Here is a 20,399-nt window from a genome sequence, read left to right as displayed (position 1 = left end):
TTGGTTACTAAAGGATAAATAGCCTTATTTTTCCATTTCTGTGGAATTGCTTGTGTGAATTCTGGCCCTCAAGATGCCTACAGTGTGTATTCCTCCAGTGCTGCTGTGATCACCAAACTCCCCTGAAGAAACATGAATACTCTGCCTGCAAAACTTGACTGGCAGGAGCGGGCAGTGCCTATGCCTCAACAGGTCTTGTTCCTATCCTGGAAAAAGTCCTTTGAGGGAGAAAGAATAACTTAATTTCTGTGCTTCTTCAGTCCTTGCTGCTTGTGTTGGGACTGCAGAAAATATTGACGAGGGCTTCTGCTACTTTGGGGAGTAGGGGAAGGGCACTCAGGAGCTACATCAAGATCTGACTGTCTTGCTGCATGCATCAGCAAACAAGTATGTAACTGTTTTAATTTAATTTACTGTTAGCACCGTCTCTCTTTAAAATCTAAAATGCAAATTATTGCTTGGTCTCAGGTTTGGTTTTTTTTGGTGATTGGTGCATCCTTTGTTATCCAAATATTCAAAAAATACTTTTTCATATTTTGTAGTTGCTTTCAGGCCTGCAGGTTTAAACAAAATACTGTCTGCAGCCTTGCCAGTATTTAAAATACTGAAAAATTGGCTGGCTTTTTCACTCGTGACTTCTTTTAGTTGCTTGAAGGGCAGCTATACTCTCATGGTTCATTGATAATGAATTCAGAATTCATTTTTCATTTATCATTCACTGATAATGAATTCAGAATTCATTTCCATGTTCATGTTTCCGTGAACATGGAAATGATGCGATTTGTTATTGCTCTTACCTGTAGGTATATCTGTAGTAATGTTGGAGGTACTGAGGTCTTGATAAGGGATGGAGGCATTTTGATGTACTCATTTTGCTGATGTTTTGTTCATACAAATGTTTTCACTTAAAAACGCGATCAGAAGTTTTGTTCATTTAGTGCTGGACTTCTGGTCGTTCTCTCTGTTGTTGTGAACTTGTTGCTTTTGACCTTTGCTTTATAACTATCTTCACAGTTAAAAACAGAGATTTTATTTTTACTTCTAGACAAAACCTGCAGGATGTTTCACTGAACCCCCTTATGCAACTTCTCTTTGCAGCCTGAGATTTCTTAATGCCTCTGCCAACAAACTGGAAATGCTTCCTCCAGCCACTCTTTCTGAAGAAACCCATAGCATCTTGCAGGAGTTGTATTTGACCAATAACAACCTCACAGATAAATGCGTACCCTTGTTAACAGGCCATCCGCACTTGAAAATATTGCACATGGCTTACAATCGCCTACAGAGCTTCCCTGCGAGGTAAGTAAGTGGTTTCACTGCCTGTGGCCCACAGATGGGTGGGCATCATGAAATGTTTTCACAGCAAGAACTAAACTGTGCAGAAATGTGGTGGCACAGGCTGTGTTTTGAACGTAGCGATAACTGCAGTAGGTGGATTCACCTGCTATGCCCTCTTGCATGTTGCTACCCTCTCTTCCATTACACAGACGAGTGAGTGCTACGTGTTAGTTGGCGTGTTTTGATTGTGCTTGAAACTCTTTTCATCTGGACTAATTCAGCATGACCACAGTATGCTTTTGAAGTCAAGCAAGGAGATCTTCTGTTTCCCCTGCCTTGGTCACTTTGCTTATACCTGGTGGGTTTCTCCTTGCGAGAGGTTTGTGAGCATAGCAATTGGGAAACATCCCCTGGAAGTGGACTAAACTCCACTAGTGAAAAATCCTCTCACTCCAGAAGGAGATTCTGCCTTGGCAGCAATTTCTGTACTTTCAATTCACTCTTTTAATCAGAAATCTTTCAAGTGTAAGATGTGCTGTAAAGCTGATGGGATACAACCTTGGAAATGAGATGACAATAAATAAAGGAAGAGACATCTCTGTCCTTGTGTGATGTTCTGAGCAGCTGGGCTTCAACAGCAAGGGGAGAGGGAGGGAGATGAATTAGGGGGAAGGGCTGAGTGGGCTGCTGGAAGGTGGAGGGGAAAATTTGAGATGAAGTGAGAAACTGGGGTTGAAAGAAAGGGGGAGAAAGGAGGAAAAGGAGTGAAAGTGAGCTGGTGAGCAGGGGGAATGTAAGCAAAATAAGTAATTTGAAAGGTAGCATTAACAAAACATTGACAGAAGAAGCACACATTCTGTTCCACAACTGTGTTAGCATCTGATGTGAGGAGAGGTGACAGGCACTGCTGTGAACAAGGATGAATGTCTGTGATTTTATTTTCTTAAAAATAATGAAAACCACTGCTCTTATCACCACTTCAAAATAAAATATGGGTGTCTATTAAAAGAAAAATTCTGAAACTCTTGTTTTCATAGCAAAATGGCCAAGCTGGAAGAGTTGGAGGAAATCGATATTAGTGGGAACAAACTGAAAGCCATTCCAACAACCATCATGAACTGCAGACGTATGCATACTGTAATTGCTCACTCCAACTGCATCGAAGTTTTCCCAGAAGTCATGCAGCTTTCTGAAATAAAGGTAAGGAATGAACATACTTTGGAAGAAGCAAGTGTAATGTGACTTTACCAATTCTATTCTCCCCTCAGGTCTCTCACTGCTACAGGTTGGTATATTCTCAGAAATTACGGAGATCTGACAGCTGCTTTCTCCTCTGAGGTCATATGCAAAATATTCACCCCTGTGCTGCCTCAGAGTGGAACGGAAGAAGAGCCTCAAAGTCTGATTTTACAGTCACCTTCATGAGATCCTTTCTTCTCTGCCAAATAAGTGTTAATTGTCTTCCAGTGACAGTCTGTTATGATACGACTTAAACATTTGGCAAGAGCTATATGTAATTAACTCTTGCTGCCTTGGCAATTGGTTGATTGTGTAGGGATGGACTTTGTTTAGAACACGTGTTAAAAACCGCTGAAGCTGCAGAATAGGATAGGCCCTGGGGACAGAGATAAATTCCAGGAGCACAGGATTTGAGTATTTAGGCAAGCTACTTTAATTTTCCTAATTGCAGTCATATTTTGCACAACTGGAGGAATGCTTAATCTGTCTCTTGTATGTGTTTCCAGAAGTAATTCTGTACTTTTCCTGACACTTCTTTTTGTGGGACACATTCTTTGCTTGACCATGTTGAAGAGCACTACTGCTTACCTTTTGTGAATTGAGTTCCTGCTGCTCGCCTGGCTATAGTGCAGAATATTTTGCGCTGCGTGCTGTTTCCACTATCCAGAGCTGGGAAGACGGTTAACTCGCAGCATACAAATCTTGTGATATGGCAGAAAATATGTCATTCTCTGAGGCTGAGAACTGATTACCTTTTCACAGACTCAAAACAACTGAAGTGTTGAAGTGTCCTTCGGGCACTCTGTAAAGTCAGAAGGCTAAGTTCCCAGACTGCAGTGTGTGCCTCGATGTCTGGGGTCAGGCAAAGCAGCAGGAGCAATAATTTTGTTGGACAGCGAGTACATGTAAAGATGAGCTTTGTGGTTTTAGCCAGGAAATCTCAAACAAACTTGTGGGTTTTTGAATACTCCTCCCTCTTCGGAACAATGGCCAGAGGAAGCGGAGGGCCATTTAGACTCAATCAGAAGCAAAGCCTTTTTTCTTAGAGGAAGAATTGGGGTGGGGGAGCGAGGCTCTGCGTGGTAAACATTTCTTTAAAAATATGAGGGTGGTGTTAACAAAAAAAAAGGCAGGTAATGTAAACACACTGATAGGGAACAATCAACTTTTTTCTTTTGTTTGTGCATTTTGGGAAAAGCTGAGTGTTTTAGAAAAGTGTCAGTATTTAAAGTGCTACTCTGCTGCAACACTTGGCAGAAAAACACTCTTGGAAGACCTGACAGTTTCTTCCTGCTGGTTCCCTACGGTTATTTAGTTCTCTTTAGCAGAAGAAAGAGGCATGGACGTCACTAACTGTTTTGGGACTGCAGGGATAGCAGGAGTGACTCCATCTAAGAGGACACAGTGTTGCAGGACTCCACCTTTGTGGAAAGAAAATGCCTGGTCGGTACTCAAGCCTGGTTTTGACTTCTGTGAAATGAGTTCATACAGTTGCCAGATAGGAAGGTGCCTTGTTTGGGCATAGGGGTTCTTCTGGCCTCTTGGTGATTTCTCTAGGTCAGGGTTGGTGTTTGTCAGTTTGGAGGTCAAGCTTGTGCTGCCTGCCTGTATCTGTTACTTAGCTTAACCAGAGCTCCTTCTTAGCTACGTGAGAGCATTCAAAATGTGCCAAATTAAGTTCAGAATTTATTCCTTAAGTATGGATTTGGTCGTTTAGTGAAATAAGCTTGCTTGTAGCAAAGCACAAAGTTGTATAGTCTCATGTCTTCTCTGATTATATCATATTTGATGGTTAATTTTAACTGAAGTGGCATTCAAACACTCTAACCTTCCTGGGAAACTCTGTTACCTAAGGTAATGGCTGTTTTGGTTTTGTCAGCCTCTCAGACTAATTAAATATGTGTTATGTTTTTGGAGTCAGTGATACTGGAACAGTTAGTAGCAGCAGTTACTCTGCTGTCTGAAATAATTTCAGAAGGAAAGCTAGTATAAATGATGATGCTTTTACACTTGCAGTAATTCCAGGATTTCCAAACACAAGGTCATTTTAGTGATACAATTGTCTCTAAGCCTTTTTTACACATTACAGTCAAGGCTACAGAAGTTATGTGTTGTCCTCTATGTTAAAGACCCCGGTGGATATCTCTGAGATATCTTCTACAATACATTTTTAGGGTTTTTATTGTATTTTATGACAGTTATTTGTACTGTCAAAGTTAGGTTTATCTGTGCACATTGAAATGTCTTCTGCGAATGGCCGAGCAGCTGGAAGCACGCACACCTGAGTCAATGCCCCAGCAGACTCTTCTTTGCAGCTGTTATTTGACTTCAGTTTCTTTGCCTTAGAAAATAAAAAAGTACACTGTTTTAATTGTTATCCAGTGTCCTGGTGTTCTTTCGCAGTCAAACAGTTGAGTAGTCCTTACTGCTTGAGCAGAGCTCAGCAACCCAGGCTTGCTTTTCCCACCTGGGGCCTGGCTTTACTTTGTCATCTAGTTTTTGTTGACTGATAAGTTGCTTCTGTTTCATGGCTATCTTGCTGGGCTGCTGTGGCGAGGGTGATGCGGAGGTTTCTTGTCTCAGTTTTTGGTCGAGCTTATCTTTCACAGGCACATTACCTTGTGGTCCAAAATAAGTGAAGAACTGGTAGCAGTAGCATCTTTAAGATGAAATTCTCAATCTTTGGTAGTTTTTCTTCTAGTTAAACAGGTTAGTATTGGTATGACCACCTTCAGTCGCAGCTGGAGATAACTGAAGTCCCTTCCAGCCTTGAAGAAAACAGTTACAAAGCTGTAAATGCAGTGTAAGCAAATGCTGAATATTAAACCATGTCTTCCAGCTGGCCCATCCAGTGCAAAATCCTGTGTGCAGTTGCAGGAGTTGTTCTTCTGGTGCTGCATGGGTGAGGCTAAACCAGCTTGCGTTAAAATAATGCATGGGGAAGTTGCGATTAGTTAGGAAATAGGCTTTCCTGCTTGCCTGGGGAGTAGAATAAGGACTAAATTTAACACAGATATGCAGAAAGTCCCTCTTAGCCTATTCTTCAAACAGTACAAATAAAATCTGAGAAATCCTAACCTGATAAATAAGCTATCTTCACTAGTGCTTAGGGATCGAGGGATCTGCTGTAGAGTGTCACTACCTTTGGCGTATTGGGCATTTAATGAGAACAATGAAACTACTTTACTGATTTTTGTACTTGTTATTCCAGCATGCTCTTCCATCAAATTTGTAATGGCATTGAGGTGTTGAACACAGCAAGGCCTGCCGGCAGCTTCTTTAATCTGCAAAGTAATTACTGGCTCTCTGGAAGCAACAAGGAGTTGCGCAGAGGGAAAAGCTCGCTGGAATAACTGTTCTGTTAAGCTGTCTACTATTTTATTTGCGTGACAGATTTAAACTCCTGTTTCCTTACTGAGCTTAGATAACGTCAGCAGTTTGTTCTTCATAGTTAATAAGGCCTCCATATTAGACAATCTCAGAATTCAAGATTTGGGTCAGAAATTCTTTATTTCCATTGTGTGTATTTAATAAAGTGTTAGGAGATTTTTCTTTTCTGGATTTTACTAGGTTATTTTATGCCTTCTTCCAGCTCAGGACCCAATTTCTTTGAATATACCCACAAAAATAAAAGTGTCTTGCTTATATCAATGGAAATTAAGTAATGGTCAAAATGTGCAGCTAGGAAAAGCCTCCCACTGCCCCTTTCAGCTTTCTGGTTTTTTTAAAGTTTTTGAAGTCTTTATCTTTTTACGGGTTGAAAGTAGAAAATGGTCTTTCTGAAAGGTGTGGATAGTTCTTCTGTCCTCTGTTAAATACCAGCCTGCTCTATCCTCCCAAAATTTTTTTATTTTTGCAATTCTTGGTACATGCCACCCAGATGGTCCTGGGTTGAGAGAGTTTTTTTTGTTCTAAAATGCCATATTTTTTCTTGTCTGTTGACTTTCATCTGGATATGCAGCTTTAAATGATGTTTGTTTGAGGATTTTGTCATTCTAGTGCACTTGTTCTAGATAATTTGTGCTTAGCTGGTGGATAGCCGGGAATTTTCTCTGCTGTTTTGTATCATATTTTTTCTGAAATATTTAAGCTTTAATTTTTTTCACTTGTTTTATTGACTTCATATTTAAATATGACTTCATCTAAAATGACACAAATTAAAACCATGTTTAAAACTGCTCCGATTTTTTTTTTTTCCTTTCCCCTTCTACTCCTCTTCCCCTCCACATGCATTCATTACCCTGCTTATTTTAATATCCCTCAGTAATACTGAATTCCTGAGAGCCTGCTCATACACATGCTGGTTTAAACTGACTTTGGAGGAGGGACTGCTCCAGTGGTTTAGAAGCCCCAACTGTATTTATCTACGATTCCTTTATCAATTAAAAGACTGGTTTCCTGAGTAACATTTTTTCTTAAATACTTGAAAATACACTGACTGTCTTTATCTCTTTGAAGAGCAGACAAAACTTACTAATTTTGTAACAAGATGACACCTGGCCAGAGAGAGAAATGGAGGGAACATATTTCTAGGTGTCCCAGACATCTGGTAAGATGGCTAAATGCCATATGAATTTCTTTTGTAAGAACGACTTACTTAAATGAATAGTCTTAGGTCTTGGTTGCAGCCCTTATTGTTCATGAAACATGCATTACTACATTTCATCAAAATTTCTATGATCTTGATGACAGCTGAATTCTCTTGCTTATTTGGCTGCTTTCCTTTTGCAGTGCGTGGACCTAAGCTGCAATGAACTGAGTGAAGTCACATTGCCTGAAAACCTGCCTCCAAAACTACAAGAGCTGGACCTGACTGGAAATCCTCGATTAGCCTTGGATCACAAAACCCTAGAGCTGCTGAAGTAAGTGACCTTACAGAGTGGGAAGAGGGCAGAACGGCTCCTGACACTGGAATGTGACAAAACCACAATACATGGAAGTGTAAATCTCTTTGAGGAGTATGGCTCCCTCTTGTCAGCGGGTCAGAAGGTAACAGATTATGTGGGTAGGTCAGAAATTGATGCTTCCTTAAAGAGGATGACTTTACCCAGTTCAGTGCAATTGCTGTCAGCTGTAACTCCTGAAGAGGTCTGCTAGTCTGGTAAAAACACTATTGGGCCAGTTTCGTCTCCATTTTACTTCTTGTGTTAGATTCATCCAAAATACTTATTTTATTCCACCATTGAGATGTCAGTAGCTGCTTACTGTATTTTTTTGCTCACATTCATCTGCTTGGGTCTGTCTTCGCCATTTTGCTGCTTTTTACCTCTTCAACATGCAATTTCTTGTTACCCTTCATACCTCTCTGCTTTTGTCCAAGAAATACGTATGTATCCTTCATATTTAAACCTCTCCTGAAGACTTGCGTCTCCTGCTCTGCTTACAGCAAAGCTAGTTCCCTTATTTTGGGATGCTCTGTTTCCTTCCTGTCTGCCTGTTTGTTTCCTCTTCTGGGACTTCAGTGTCATCCCTAACTGAAATTCGCCAAGTGCCTTCTGCCTCCTTCTGCAGTGTGTCAGGAAACTGTTTCATTAAACCAGATTCCCCGTGGACAGTGGTGCTGCCTTGAGCTTTTCTTACGTTCTGAAGGGAACTGCACCAGCTCAGAGTTTCCTTCTAAGTCTCTGATCCTTAAATACTGAATGATTCCAAGAAGGGTTGATTTACTTTTTAAGGATTGAGCAGTTCCTTTGTGTTGTTTGCTTTTAAATGGTTACTACTGGAGTAGTAAACCTCATCTGTTGTGCAAGCAAGGGAAATTTACGTTGTGAATTTGCTTTTAGATTGAATCAGCGGATTTTATCAAATTTAAATGGAAATTTGAATAATGATGAGTTTTCACAGATAAAAACAAGAGTCCATGTTCTGCAGCAGATGGTGAAAAAAAGGGGCATTCCTCTATTTTAAAAGCTGTTTTATTGTATACAGGAAACCTTCCTGAAGAAGCAGTGTGTAATGTTGCTCTGGTTCATGGGGGGGCGGGGGGAAGGGTGTGAAAAAACATATGTGTGTATATATATATATATATAAAAACATATATATATACACAAGTGAAAGTTTGGCTTTTCTTGTGTATAACCTAGCATGCAAGATGGGCAAGCCAATCTATTGCCACTTTAATATTCAGGCATCATGCCCTATAGCAGTACTGCACAAATTTAAGCCCTAAATAGTAGAAGAGTAGCGTGACCCAGTTAGACCCCATATTTTCACTCGTATATGTGTTGTCTTGAATTCACGGAAAACTTTTTCTCCTCTTGTGTGTGCGTTTTGTTTGGTTATTTGGGTTTTTTTAATAAATTATTCTTAAGACCTCAGGTCTGTTCTCTTCCCAAATATTCATTAGCCACAGTCAGGTGTTTCAGGCTTCCTGAGGGGCTGCTTAGTGGCTGTACTGATACACTATGGTGACTTCTACAGTATACTGCTATAAATGACTGTAAGGAAGGAGGTGTTCCTTTCACTTGGTTTTTGTGGCAGGCACAAAAATACTTGTGCACTTGGTACTTTTTATATCTCCCTTCTGCATAGGAAAGGCAGCTCTCCATCTGTGCCCTGGCAGGATTCAAGCAGGTAGTAGGTTAATATGTATTCTGGTGAGAGGAAGAGTCTTGTCATGCATGCTTGCTTTTTTAATATGTATGATGATCTTAAAGGAGGCTTGCATGCTTAGGAGGATGTTGCCAAGTGATGTATTGGGTGTAAGAATTTTCAGTAACAATTAAAATGAAAAAGAAAAAAAAGAGAGATGCTGCTACTCCGGTTTTTAGGAAAGAGCATCTAGGTCAATTGTAATAATCATTTTAAATTAGGGGGAAAATAAACCATGCTTTCTGGAAGCCTTAGCTGATGTTTCCTGCATAGGGTGTGCTGCTGGATATCATTCCTTTCTGGGCACATGGTCTATTTGTAGTGGTGCCACTGAGGAAGCTGAAAGCAACGCTTTGAGGTAGCTTTTTTCACCACTGCTGGGAAGCCTTGAGACAACTCTGCATCCTTAACCTTCCCAGGAACCAGGGGTCAGTCATACAGAATGGTTGGGGTTGGAAGGGACCTCTGGAGATCATCCAGTCCAACCCCCCTGCCAAAGCAGGGTCACCTACAGCAAGTGGCACAGGATCCCATCCAGGTGGGTTTTGAATATCTCCAGAGAAGGAGACTCCACAACCTCTCTGGGCAGCCTGTTCCAGTGCTCTGTCACCCTCACAGTATCAAAGTTCTTCCTCATATTCAGATGGAACTGCCTGAGTTTCAGTTTGTGCCCATTGCCCCTTAACCTGTCACTGGGCACCAATGAAAAGAGTCTGGCCCCATCTTTGTGATACCTGCCCTTAAGGTATTTATAAGCATTGATGACATCCCCTGTCAGTCTTCTCTTCTCCAGGCTGAACAGACCCAGTTCCCTCAGCCTTTCCTCATAAGAGAGATGCTCCAGTCCCCTCATCATCTTTGTTGCCCGCCACTGGATTCTCCCCAGTAGTTTCTTGTCTTTCTTGAACTGGGGAGACCAGAACTGGACACAGAGCTCCAGCTGTGGCCTCAGCAGGGCAGAGCAGAGGGGGAGGAGAGCCTCCCTCGACCTGCTGCTCAACCCAGTTAAAAAAGAAACAAACAGAAAAACCTTTTTGATCCAAGTTCCTGTGCCCTGGAGGATAAGTACCTTGTGTGAGAAGTCTGCAAAGAAAGTGTGTTTGCTCATGTGTGTAGTGTTTTGCAGGTGCAGACGGAATTAAAATCTCTGCTACTTTAGAAGAGATCCAGGTTTCCAGTTTGATTTGGGGTCAGATGATATTTTCTAATGCTCATGGCAAGGTGTTTGCCTCCTGTTTGTCACAGAGCGAGCTGCAAAACTAAAGGCTTAAAACACCAGTGGTTCTAATGTTATTTGTGCAATTTGTTTGCTTTTAATCTGCCCTCGCTGATGTACATCCTGACGATTAGTGTAAAAAGAAATCAAACTGGATGTGACAGTACTTCAGGTTATTTGAGGAAGCCTGTGCAATGCTGAAAAGACTTTTCTGTGTGTTCAGGTCAGGTGGGGGTTTGGATAGAGAAAAATGAATGCTCAGAGTGAACAGTTAGACCTTTCTGCCTGTGTCCTTTTATGATTCATTTGGTTCATGAAAGGTTCGGGTGCCTTTGAAGTGTCTGCAGCGTGTGGGGGAGCTCGCTTTCCCTGCCTTTGGAAGAGAGCAGTAGGGAGCAGGGGGGAGGTCATCTCTGCCCAGCAAAGCATCTCACAGCAAAGGCTGTGAAGAGAAGGGTATAAACAGAGAGGGCTGGGCCCTTTTTAAGTCTTTACTACGCTGCATGAGATATTTGAAATTCAGGCTAAAGGCTATGTTGGTAGTAAATTGGAGGGTAGAGGATCAAGGACCGAAGTGAAAATTGGACTGCACAGTTGGGGAAGGCAGCAGGGCTGTGCCCGCTGTTGGGGCCGCAGGCTGGCTCTTGCAGGTTGGTGCAGGACCAGGATGAAGCGAATTTCTGTTTTGTGGGCATTTTCATGAAAGGCTGTTACTATACATTGCTGTTTCTACATAATTTTTTCTTCTTTTTTCTTTTTTCTTTTTTTTTTTTTCTCCCCATTTAGGGGATGGCATGGATCACACAGGAGGTTTTATTTGAGTACAGTGAAAAGAGCCCAGAGACTTGTTGTCAAAATGGGTGGGAGAGACATATTAGTTAAAAAAATCACTCCTCTGTGTTGGCTTTCATCAAACTAGTGACAAATTGGCCTTGTATTCTTACTGGGCCAGGTTTGAAACAAATAGCTCAGGGGTGAGGGCAGGGAAAGAAAAGCAGGCTAAGCAAAACAGTGCAGCTGACACCCTCACAGAGGCTCAGTTATTTACTGCTTTTTTGTTCTTTGTATACAGGCACATAAAAGTAACCACTTTGAATGTCCTGCTTCATTTTCTTCTATTAAATGTATTACTAAGAACTGGGAGGGGGGGGAAAAAAGGTGTTATCTTCACATTTTAAGCTGGAGCTTGTGAACACTTCAATCCCTTGCATCTCTCCCCTTTCCTTTCTCCTTGCAGCAATATCCGTTGCTTCAAGATCGACCAGCCCTCGGCCGGTGATGCTTCAGGAGCGCCAGCGGTGTGGAGTCACGGCTACACAGAAGCATCGGGCGTTAAGAACAAGTATGACCTGATGTGGTTTTTATTATATGAGCATCCTAGCAGCAAAGCGCCTCTGTGCTGATACAAAGAAATCCTTTTTTCAGTGAAAGTTCTGGGGACATTTTGGGCCTCACAAAGGCAGAGGCCATGCCATGACTCTGTATTTGTATACCGGGCCCCTGCCTGGCTCTCTACTTTGGTCTTTGTTAGGGAAGTTGCTAAGATACAAGTGTAACCGACACATTTTGTCTATGCAAGACTCTGGTACTTGCAAGAGATCTGAGTGTTTAAAAGCATTTTTCTTTTTGCAAAGCTGCTTTATCTTCAACCAAAGGATGTTTACCAAGCAAATCAGAGATACTAAAGGAAGAGTCAGAATGGCCAAAACTCTGAATATTCATAGTGTGCACAGCTCCTGTGACTAAGGCAGCACTTGACAAATAATGTACCAAGAGTCTGCTAGTCTCTGTGTTGCTGGCAATGTGATGAATCTTTCTTTGTTCCTTAAATACCTTTTTAAAAATCTTCTGCTACCTAGGTTTCCGTAGCAAGTGCCAGCAAGCCTTTACTTACTGTTAACTGATTTAACGCACAACTTGGTCATCAGCATGTGAAATCACAAGGATGGCTTTTGGAGGAGCAAGTGCAGTTTAAACTGATGTTGTTACAAAGATACTTTTCCCCCTATTTCTACAAACAAGGGACTTGTTCACATGCTGAAAAGGAGGAAGAATCCTTAGGGCTTGACTTGAACTTCCAGTATAGTTCTCTCCACATCTTAGCACTATTGATGGGCCTGACTCTTCTCCACACACAGCTCAGAAAGTCCTGAAATGCTTGTGAACAGAGGTGGTTAAAAGTAGCTCTCAAATCAGGCTGCATTGTTCTGGTCAGAACGACAAGATGAGAAACTGGTAGTGGGTAACAACCTTGATGTTCTCCTGCCTTTTTTTTTTTTTTTTTTTTTTTTTTTTCCTCTCCCCCCACTAGGCTATGTGTGGCAGCACTTTCAGCCAATAATTTCTGTGACAACCGAGAGGCACTTTATGGTGTTTTTGATGGTGACCGCAATGTGGAAGTGCCGTATCTGTTGCAGTGCACAATGAGCGACATCTTAGCAGAAGAGCTGCAGAAAACAAAAAATGAGGAGGAATACATGATCAACACTTTCATCGTTATGCAGAGGTGAGTCTTGGATCTGAAGCCTTTTTTGCCTTGTGTGTGTGCTCACTGGGAAATTTGTCCACTTTGATGTCAGACACCTGCTCTTTTCTTGCTTCAAAAACACACGAGAGGGGAAAAAAGCCTCAGTATCTGGCTACGGTGTTTTCTTTTATTGCTTGTTTTGTGACTATTGCCCTCTGCTCCTTTCAAGTATGGAGAGAAAAACCCCAATGCTTTCCCACCCAAACCAAAAAAACCAGACCAACCTGAGTTACTGAATGCTCATGATTATAAGTGGTGGGTGAAGGTTTACTCTTTTCTGGTATCTTCTTTACTCTTTTCTGGTATCTTCTTTAAGTCTTATGATTCACGATTGGCTGTAACAAAGTGGTGTGAATCTCTTAAACTTCGCTACTACTACTGGCTGCAAAGCCTGGGCTGATCCTTTCTGTTCCTCTGTACCAATTCAGGTTATTTAAGGCTACGCAAATATTTAAAACATATAGTCTGACTCCTTAGAAATGTCTATCTTCTGTCATCCCTTTGGCCTTAGAATATTATTTGAGCAGGACCCATCCAAAGAGATTGTGATTATGATAGCTGTGAGTGTAATAGTAGCTCTGTGTAGTGGTTTGGAAACCGGTGTGCGTGCTGTTCTTGACAGAAGAAGAAATTGTGCCTGCGGAGACACCGAACGAAGGAGGAGTATGAATGGAATTGAACAAAGGGGAACGAAGAGGTCAGGGAAACAAAAGAGAAAGCAAATAAGCAGCTTAGAGACTGAGGAAATGGAGCAAGTTAAAAGTAGGATTGCTTATCGTTGAATTGCTGCACCTTTGGAAAGGAAAAATACTGAAGATTTAGTACTAGGAAAGATCCAGAAGCAACAGGGTGGAATTAAACCTTACAAACACAAGAGCGAAAATGCTTCCTTCCCATAATTGCTTATAACAGTGCCTCAGACCAGTGGCTGAGAAGGTGGTTGCCATATACTTAAAATATTCAAAAATAATAACAAATTTGAGTATCGAAAGTACTTATTAAGTGGTTTTGTTTGCTACTAATGCAATTTCACAGGAATGTGGCATTCCTACAAAAAGCTGCTGCTTTGGTTTGTTTTGGTTTTTTGTCTCAAGTCAAAATAAGCTAACTTGCTTCTTTGAAGAACCAGAAATAGTATTCATTCCAGTTGCATTTAACGGTTCATTCAGGATTATTACAGATGATATCCAACACTCCTGAAGTGTCTTTTTAAAAAATAAAATAAGAAAGCACATTGAAGCTTGGTTACAAATTTAGTTGTGCATTCTCTCCCCGGGATTCTGAATCAAAAGTTCTTGCCAGCTATACATAGCCTTAATATAAATTTTGGTAACCTCTAGGAACTACAGTAATTAGAAAGCTAATTATAATTACTATAGGAGAAGGCCCTGATAAACAAGATACTAGGAAAGATGAATGGTTTTTCACAGTCTAGTATTGAAATTAATTTACATTCTAATGACAGGATTCTGAAAACTTCAGTTTTATCCATAGATTTATTTTTTTTCACTATGACTCCTGCTAAAACAGCAGGCTTAAATATTTCGAAGAACCTATTTAGCAGGTTAGTAACTGACAGAATAAATAAAAAGTGAGCCCTTCTTACATTGGAGTTAACAGCCACTGTGCTTTTTTTGATCATCATTTGATACTTTAAGAGCATTGTTCTGAAGACATCACAAAACAGTGAACCTCTGCCTTCTGTTTTTACTCAAAAATAGGTTTTACATTTAGAGTTATTATTTTTATAATAAATTCTGTAGCTTCAGAAGCCAGAGAACCAGCTGGATAATATGAACCCCCTTTTTAAGCTCTACCTGTACTCGTTTAATAGTCCTCGGTACTTTTCTAACCCTCTCTGTTTCCCTCGATCTGACCTTTAAAACAAACATCTTCAAGATGTAGAGGAAGAGAGACAACTGTGTAACTCTTAAAAGCGTAAAGAGGTTTGGGTTTTTTTTTTTTCCTAAAATTGAGCAGATTTGAGGATCTGCTTACTTGTAAATAACACATTGCCTGAGAGTTGCATGTGATTTCTCTGCAGTGTTGCTGTAGTGTCGCAGTCTTCAGTGGAGACTTTTGTTTCTGTCCCAGTGATCCAATAGAGTCAATGCCCTGAGTGCTTGTGGCTGCAGAACAGCGGCTGTTTCTCCGTAGTACCCGTAACACTTGTTTTCCAATTAAAGAACAATCATTGTTTTGTTTAAATTCCAGGAAACTTGGAACAGCTGGACAAAAACTTGGAGGCTCTGCTGTCCTTTGCCATATAAAACATGATCCCATGGACCCTGGTGGATGCTTCACACTAACCTCAGCAAACGTGGGGAAGTGCCAAACCGTTCTCTGCCGGAATGGGAAACCTCTGCCTTTGTCCAGGTGTTACATGATGAGTTGTGAGGAAGAGCTGAAGAGGATTAAGCAGCATAAGGCCATTATCACAGAGGTTAGAGAACAGTTAGGGACCATTGCAGCTTGCAGCTTCCTTGAAGAGTATTTGCACAGCAAAGCATAAAATTACATATCGATATTAGTAACTTCTAAGAGGTAGTGTTAATGGTATGGGTTCCAGAGTTGCACTTTTCCTGATTCATATCATGCAGCCAAGTTACCATGCAATCAAGTTGCTTTTCCATCCCATTGCCATGCTGGGTTTTGGTTAGCTTCAGAGAGTGAGCAACTGTGAGCATGTTGCATTGAAACCAGAAAGCAGACGCTCTCCTCCTAATGGGGAGAGGAATTGCTGTGTTGGAGCTGTCACGAAGACCCTCTCCAGTTGAAAATGATGAGAGGGCAGAGCACTTAGAGCAATGCCATCCTTCCCGTAGGAGATTCCTTGCTCCTGGCAGGCTGACTTTGCTGTCTGAGCTCCTACATTCCCAGAGCTGCCCTTTGACAGGCAGCTCTTGAAGAGAGCACTTGCCCAAAAGGAAAACCCATCCTGTGCTCAGCTGAACCATGAGAGAGGAGAAGACTATTTGTTCCCTTCTTACAAGCTTGAAGCCACTGCTGTCAGTTTTACTTTGCCTTGTGTAACACATGCATAGGAATAGATAAATATTGAATCGTCGTAATGGTGGAGGAAAGGGCAGAAAACTCACTGCTGTATGTCAGTGAGCAGGGTATGCGTGTGTGGGGAGGGGGGGAGTGTGTGGAATAAGTCATGTGCCTATTGATCTTGCTGGGGAAAGGAGACAACTGGGATCTCAAACGTGACGGGTTGGAAAGGAGTCACTCCAACATATAGTGTGCATCACCGAGGCACGCTCGCTGTGTTGTTCAGTAGAGGAAAAAGGAAATTTCTGCTCTGAATCTTAAGATGACTCACTGATTTCATGCACCTTGATGGCTTATCACTGCTGTCAGCCTTCTAATGGGGAAGTTAAGAAGCCAACAAGGTTTTGTTTTTTTTTTTGTTTTGTGTGGTTTTTTTTTCTTCTGAGTGGTTTTAAAGGGGAAGCTTTTTCAGCCTTGGTTCGCTTTTCTGTGGTTATCTGCTTTATAATAACCACTGCAGTCGTCAGCTGGACCAAATGAGTGTAAATCTTCATCTTTGTTGTTCTCACACACGCAGTTAGCAGGGTGCAGCTATCCCCAGCAGGCTGACAGATAGCCAGGCTTGCTGTTCCAGACACTTGCTCTGCTTATTCTGGCAGCTTGGATCCTAACCAGGACAGGATCCTGGGACTTGGACGCACATGGGATTTACTTCTCAAATACGTCCATTTTTACTGATGTTTTCCCTTCAGATATTACTCCTCCTCCCCTTGGAAATGTCATAGCTAAGTGGAAATGTAGTAAGTAATTGGGGCATGTAAAACATTTCACTACAACTCAGCTGACTGCAAAATGCAGACTTGCTTTCTGCTGCATTTGACTTGCATGCTTCATTTAAACTTTTTTTTTTTAAATGAACTTTTGTTTCCAAAATGATGAGCCAAGATGAAACCTATGATTGTTACAGCTGCAAGAGAGTCATAACTGAGTGACTTGCCCCCATAGCAAATGGAGCTGTGTGTGGCTCTGCCCTGTATAAAGCCAGATATCGTGGGTGGAGGAGGGATAAGTCTGACTCACTGGTAAAACATTAGTCCAGTTGGCTCCCGCAGCTGCAGGAGCAGAATAGATGGCTCTTTGTTGCAGACTTCTGCTTTGCTGGTCTGTGTATAGGTGATGCTGATGACAAATCAGTAGGGTGTAGGAGGCGTAGCGCAGGATTGCAAACCAGCTATTGCTGTGCTCTAATCCCAGCTCTGTCACCTCCTTGCAAGTCACTTTGCTTTTCTGTCTTCTTGTCCATAAATGACAGTGGTGGGGGTACTGCAAAAACAGCCATCAGTAAAATGCAAGGAGATGCAAGTGCCGTGTATCCTTGTCTGCTTTCTTTCCGATTTCCTGTCCTTTCTAATTTCAGGATGGCAAAGTGAATGGTGTGACGGATTCAACAAGAATCTTGGGTTACACCTTCCTTCACCCAAGTGTTGTGCCGCGTCCTCACGTCCAGTCCATCACCTTAACTCCGCAAGATGAATTCTTCATTCTGGGGAGCAAGGGGCTGTGGGACAGCCTCTCGATGGATGAAGCAGTGGAGGCAGTCAGAAACGTGCCTGATGCGCTGGCAGCCGCAAAGAAGCTTTGCACTTTGGCCCAGAGTTACGGTTGCAACGACAGTATCAGCGCTGTTGTGGTTCAGCTCAACGTGACAGAGGACAGCTTCTGCTGCTGTGAACTTAATGGGGTCCCACCCCCCAGCCCAGGCATTTTCCCCCAGTCTGTCAACGTGGTCATCAAGGACAGGCCAACAGATGCGCTTGGGATGCCATCTTCAAGCAGCGGCATGGCTTCAGAGATCAGCAGCGAGATCTCCACCTCTGAAATGAGCAGTGAGGTGGGGTCCACGGCCTCTGACGAGCCTCCCCAGGTAGCTATGAACGAGAACAGCCCAGCCTACCCGGGGGAGCAGCGCTGCATGCTGCACCCCGTCTGCCTGTCCAATTCTTTCCAGCGGCAGCTTTCCAGTGCCACCTTCTCCAGCGCCTTCTCCGACAACGGCCTTGACAGCGACGATGAGGAGCCGATTGAGGGGGTGTTCACCAACGGCAGCCGTGTGGAAGTGGAGGTGGACATCCACTGCAGCAGAGCAAAGGAGAAGCAGCTTCTCCAAGTGCCGGTGGAAACCAGCGACGAAGGTATCGTCATCAGTGCCAACGAAGACGAGCCCGGCCTTCCCAGGAAAGCTGAATATTCTGCCACAGGCACAATAGGGCGCCGGCGGGGCAATGGTTCTGTAGCGCCGCAAGAGAGGAGCCATAACTTAATTGAAGTTGCAACAGATGCGCCGCTCAGAAAAACAGGGGGCTACTTTGCTGCTCCAGCACAGCCCGATCCCGATGACCAGTTCATCATCCCACCAGAGCTTGAAGAAGAAGTCAAGGAGATTATGAAGCAGCACCAGGAACAACAGCAGCAGCAGCAACAGCAGCAGCAGCGGCAGTATCCGATGGACCACCTGGCAGATTATTACGATACACCACTATGACCCACTGTATTTACTGCTCAGAAATAAACCAACAAACAAGGAGACTTGAGTGCGGGACCCAGTGGGCTCGCATTACAGCAGGGGTTTTCCTTATCCTTTTCCTTTATATACTTCCTTTTCCTTATCCTGCCACTACAGATAACTGCAGCTTTTCAGTTTGTTAGGTTTAATATACATTGACTTTCTTCTAGAGACGCTTGACTGGTAAAGTTTCAAATAGTTAACCTTCCCTTAACATATCAAGTGTAAAAACAAAAAAATAAAAAAAATAATAAAAAGGTTTAATATATTGCTGAGAAACAGATGATGATGTAATATTTTTTAAAATGGCTTGTTTGTTTTGTTTGAAAAGCAGGGCAGTAGCCAGTGCTAAATGATTTAAGTAATATTGTAATACTGTATTTCTTTGAGAGAAAAGGCTTTTTTTGGTCTTGAAAATGATAGACATTTGTAGAATATGGAGACTAACTCCTAGGAGTTGCTTTACTCTTTCAGGTGACTTAAGTCACTGAGATTCACTAATTTTCTCTGAGAGAACAGTTGATTGGGAAATTCCTGTAAATAGCTCAGTGTTGTATAGTGATGCTTACATGTTTTGTAGCCTTGGCATTAAGGACACAACCTGAAAAACTGACCTTTTTTCTTAAGCGACTCTTTGGGCCATGGTCGTTGAGCGTGACGGACTGAGTGGCTGTGTACAAGTTAGCTAGAGCCGAGATGGTGTAGACCATTTAAAGAAACCCACTTTTTCCTCTGGTCTCTTTCTTTCCTTACTTTTACAGACACCTTTTGTTTGTGTTCCTTACTGCTGCCACAACCAGCATGATTGTATAGAGCTCATTTGCTGTAGAACATTTACATACCAAGAGTTATATTAAAGCCGAATGCACAAATGAACATGTCATAATTTTTGTTATAATAAATATGAAATTTACACCTGATGTCTGCTTTTATGTCTGAATAGCTGAGCAGCAGCTTTCAAGCAGTAACTTGCTGTGGTTCGTCAGCGTGCTGCTCAGTTTAAACCAAGAAATGTTGAAACTTTTTCAGCTCGATCACATTTTTACACTAACTGCAGAAGCTCACATGTACTTTGAGAATTTAAAGGCCATGCAAAATGGCCTTTAAAAGATACAAAACAACTCTCTGAGGAATTGATCTGTTTCTTTTTTCTTTCTCAGTACTAATTCAGCACTATTGATTTGCCCTTTGCCAGAGTATTGACAATGCCAGAAGACCGAAGAGGAGCGGTGCTCTGGCTCTATCCCACTGGGACCGAGTAACTGAAGATAGAAATGATGAAGGGATAATGCAGGCTAAGAAAAGGGAGAAAGAAAACCTTGGATATGGAGAGAAGAGGGAAAATATAAGGAGAAGGTGGAAAAGTGAACTCAAAGCTGCCTACGTAAGCTCAGATTTGCTCAAATGTGTTGAATGAACATGAGTTCAATGGCAGTTTAACTTTGGTAGCAAAAGGACACTTTTTTGTGATTCCTGTGGGAAAGGAGCAACACCCTTTTTCGATGTTGCCTTCAACCAACTGCTCCATTTGACTCATCACTCTTAAAAAAGCTAAATTAGCGTGTGATTGTGACAGTGTCTTGCTCCTGCTTGACATTTGGTCTGTATTTTGGGAGAGGACTGTGGTAACAGGCTGTTGTCCTTATTCTGTTCTAGGGTGAAATAGCCAAGTTAGGACAGGATTGCTGTTAACAAGAGATTTTGAGTTTCCTTTCCTTAAATTATAACAGTAACAGCAAAGGAGCAAACGTGAAAATACCCGGTTTGGTAAATGTTTATAGTGCTGTCTACTGTAGATCTAGAAGATTGTACTTTATTGTAATTTGAGCTTCAAAATATCTCTTTCTTAAAGAAAACTCATTAAATGATGTATTTAAACCAAAAAAAAGTTTATGGTTTATTGGCTAATAACTCTAAGGTGTTCTTCGGTAAACAGATTGTATATTTCAAATTATGCTGAATGATTCATTCTCCTCATTATCCTTGGAAAG

At 41.9% G+C, this 20,399-nt stretch overlaps 1 protein-coding gene across 1 annotated transcript in view; it reads left to right on the top strand.

Moving 5' to 3' along the window:
• PHLPP1 (PH domain and leucine rich repeat protein phosphatase 1) overlaps positions 1–19,328 on the top strand; it is a 67,319-nt gene extending 47,991 nt beyond the window's left edge. The window contains exons 11-17 of the mRNA XM_009709764.1: positions 1,099–1,299; positions 2,316–2,478; positions 7,249–7,379; positions 11,562–11,666; positions 12,636–12,830; positions 15,066–15,294; positions 17,263–19,328. Coding sequence (XP_009708066.1) covers positions 1,099–1,299; positions 2,316–2,478; positions 7,249–7,379; positions 11,562–11,666; positions 12,636–12,830; positions 15,066–15,294; positions 17,263–18,387 — 2,149 coding nt within the window. The 3' untranslated portion in view covers positions 18,388–19,328. The remainder of the gene's footprint in view (positions 1–1,098; positions 1,300–2,315; positions 2,479–7,248; positions 7,380–11,561; positions 11,667–12,635; positions 12,831–15,065; positions 15,295–17,262) is intronic.
• Positions 19,329–20,399: the final 1,071 nt, after the last annotated feature.

This window comes from Cariama cristata, unplaced genomic scaffold (assembly GCF_000690535.1).
Source record: "Cariama cristata isolate BGI_N322 unplaced genomic scaffold, ASM69053v1 scaffold21190, whole genome shotgun sequence".
In the NCBI taxonomy this organism is placed as follows: domain Eukaryota; kingdom Metazoa; phylum Chordata; class Aves; order Cariamiformes; family Cariamidae; genus Cariama; species Cariama cristata.
This window is presented reverse-complemented; position numbering and strand designations above follow the sequence as displayed.